Source organism: Otolemur garnettii, unplaced genomic scaffold, assembly GCF_000181295.1.
Source record: "Otolemur garnettii isolate 467f Iridium unplaced genomic scaffold, OtoGar3 scaffold00057, whole genome shotgun sequence".
In the NCBI taxonomy this organism is placed as follows: domain Eukaryota; kingdom Metazoa; phylum Chordata; class Mammalia; order Primates; family Galagidae; genus Otolemur; species Otolemur garnettii.
The window spans coordinates 9,788,798-9,789,825 of NW_003852452.1; the positions used below are offsets into that span (position 1 = coordinate 9,788,798).

The following is a 1,028-nucleotide window of genomic DNA, read 5'->3' on the forward strand; positions in this document are numbered from 1 at the left end:
AAAAAAAAATGCGCCTTCTGGAAAATTTAAATGTTGAACGATATCAGAGTAGTCTCAGTACAATTTAAAGTGGCTAGCTGGTAAAATCCTCGTAAGACATCAAAATCAGACATCATCCAAAATTTCATAGAAATAAGATCACATCTCTACCAAATCAACACTGCCTTTCAGCACTCTCTTTAATAGTAAAGGACAAAATGATCCACACATGCCACATACCACCCCCAGCCAAAAATAAAAATAATTATTCCAAGTACTAATGGTCCAATATCAAACTTACTATGACGTTTAAATTCCTTCTGCAGTTTACTGATCTGGTTACTTTTTATCCTGTTTCCAGACAGAGTTTTCACTTTCTTTGGTTTCAATGTGGTCTTTAGACTGGGTCCTGCCCTTGCGTCTACCACCTGGAAGAAAATACTGAATATTTAATATCATTTTAAAAAGGACACCAGCAGATCCCTTTGGTTCAGACCCACGCCGTTTTAGGGAAGCCTTGACTCCTGAGAATTGGAAACCAATTTTATACTCAAAGAGGGTTCACGTGCACTTTTAATTATCACATGAGATAAAAGAAATCAATATTATTTGTCAAGTGGGGGGTTAATTTTTTTTCCTTTCAAGTGGGCAACAGAAGTCTGCTGGGGAAAAATATAAAAATATAAAAAAAGATTTATATATGGGATAATCATTGGAAAAACCAACTAAGTTAAGAATCAAGCCTGACAACATTTCTACAGGATGTTTTGCAGTTTACAAAAAGCTTTCATATACTTTTAATTTTACCACAAAGCAGTAAAGGGGCTTTTTTTTTTTTTTGTAGAGACAGAATCTCACTTTATCACCCTCGGTAGTAGAGTGCCATCAACCTCCAATTCCTGGGCTTAGGCAATTCTCTTGCCTCAGCCTCCCAAGTAGCTGGGACTACAGGCGCCTGCTACAATGCTCGGCTATTTTTTTGTTACAGTTTGGCCAGGGCCGGGTTTGAACCCTCCACCCTTGGTATATGGGGCCAGCGCCCTACTCAC

General features: G+C 38.2%; 1 protein-coding gene across 2 annotated transcripts in view; it reads right to left on the reverse strand.

Annotated features, from left to right (window-relative positions):
- Nucleotides 1-1,028, reverse strand: part of SINHCAF (SIN3-HDAC complex associated factor) — a 35,088-nt gene that overhangs the window by 6,606 nt on the left and 27,454 nt on the right. For both annotated transcript variants that reach the window (XM_003792484.3, XM_012806781.1), the window contains exon 4: nucleotides 281-407. In XM_003792484.3, coding sequence (XP_003792532.1) covers nucleotides 281-407 — 127 coding nt within the window. The remainder of the gene's footprint in view (nucleotides 1-280; nucleotides 408-1,028) is intronic.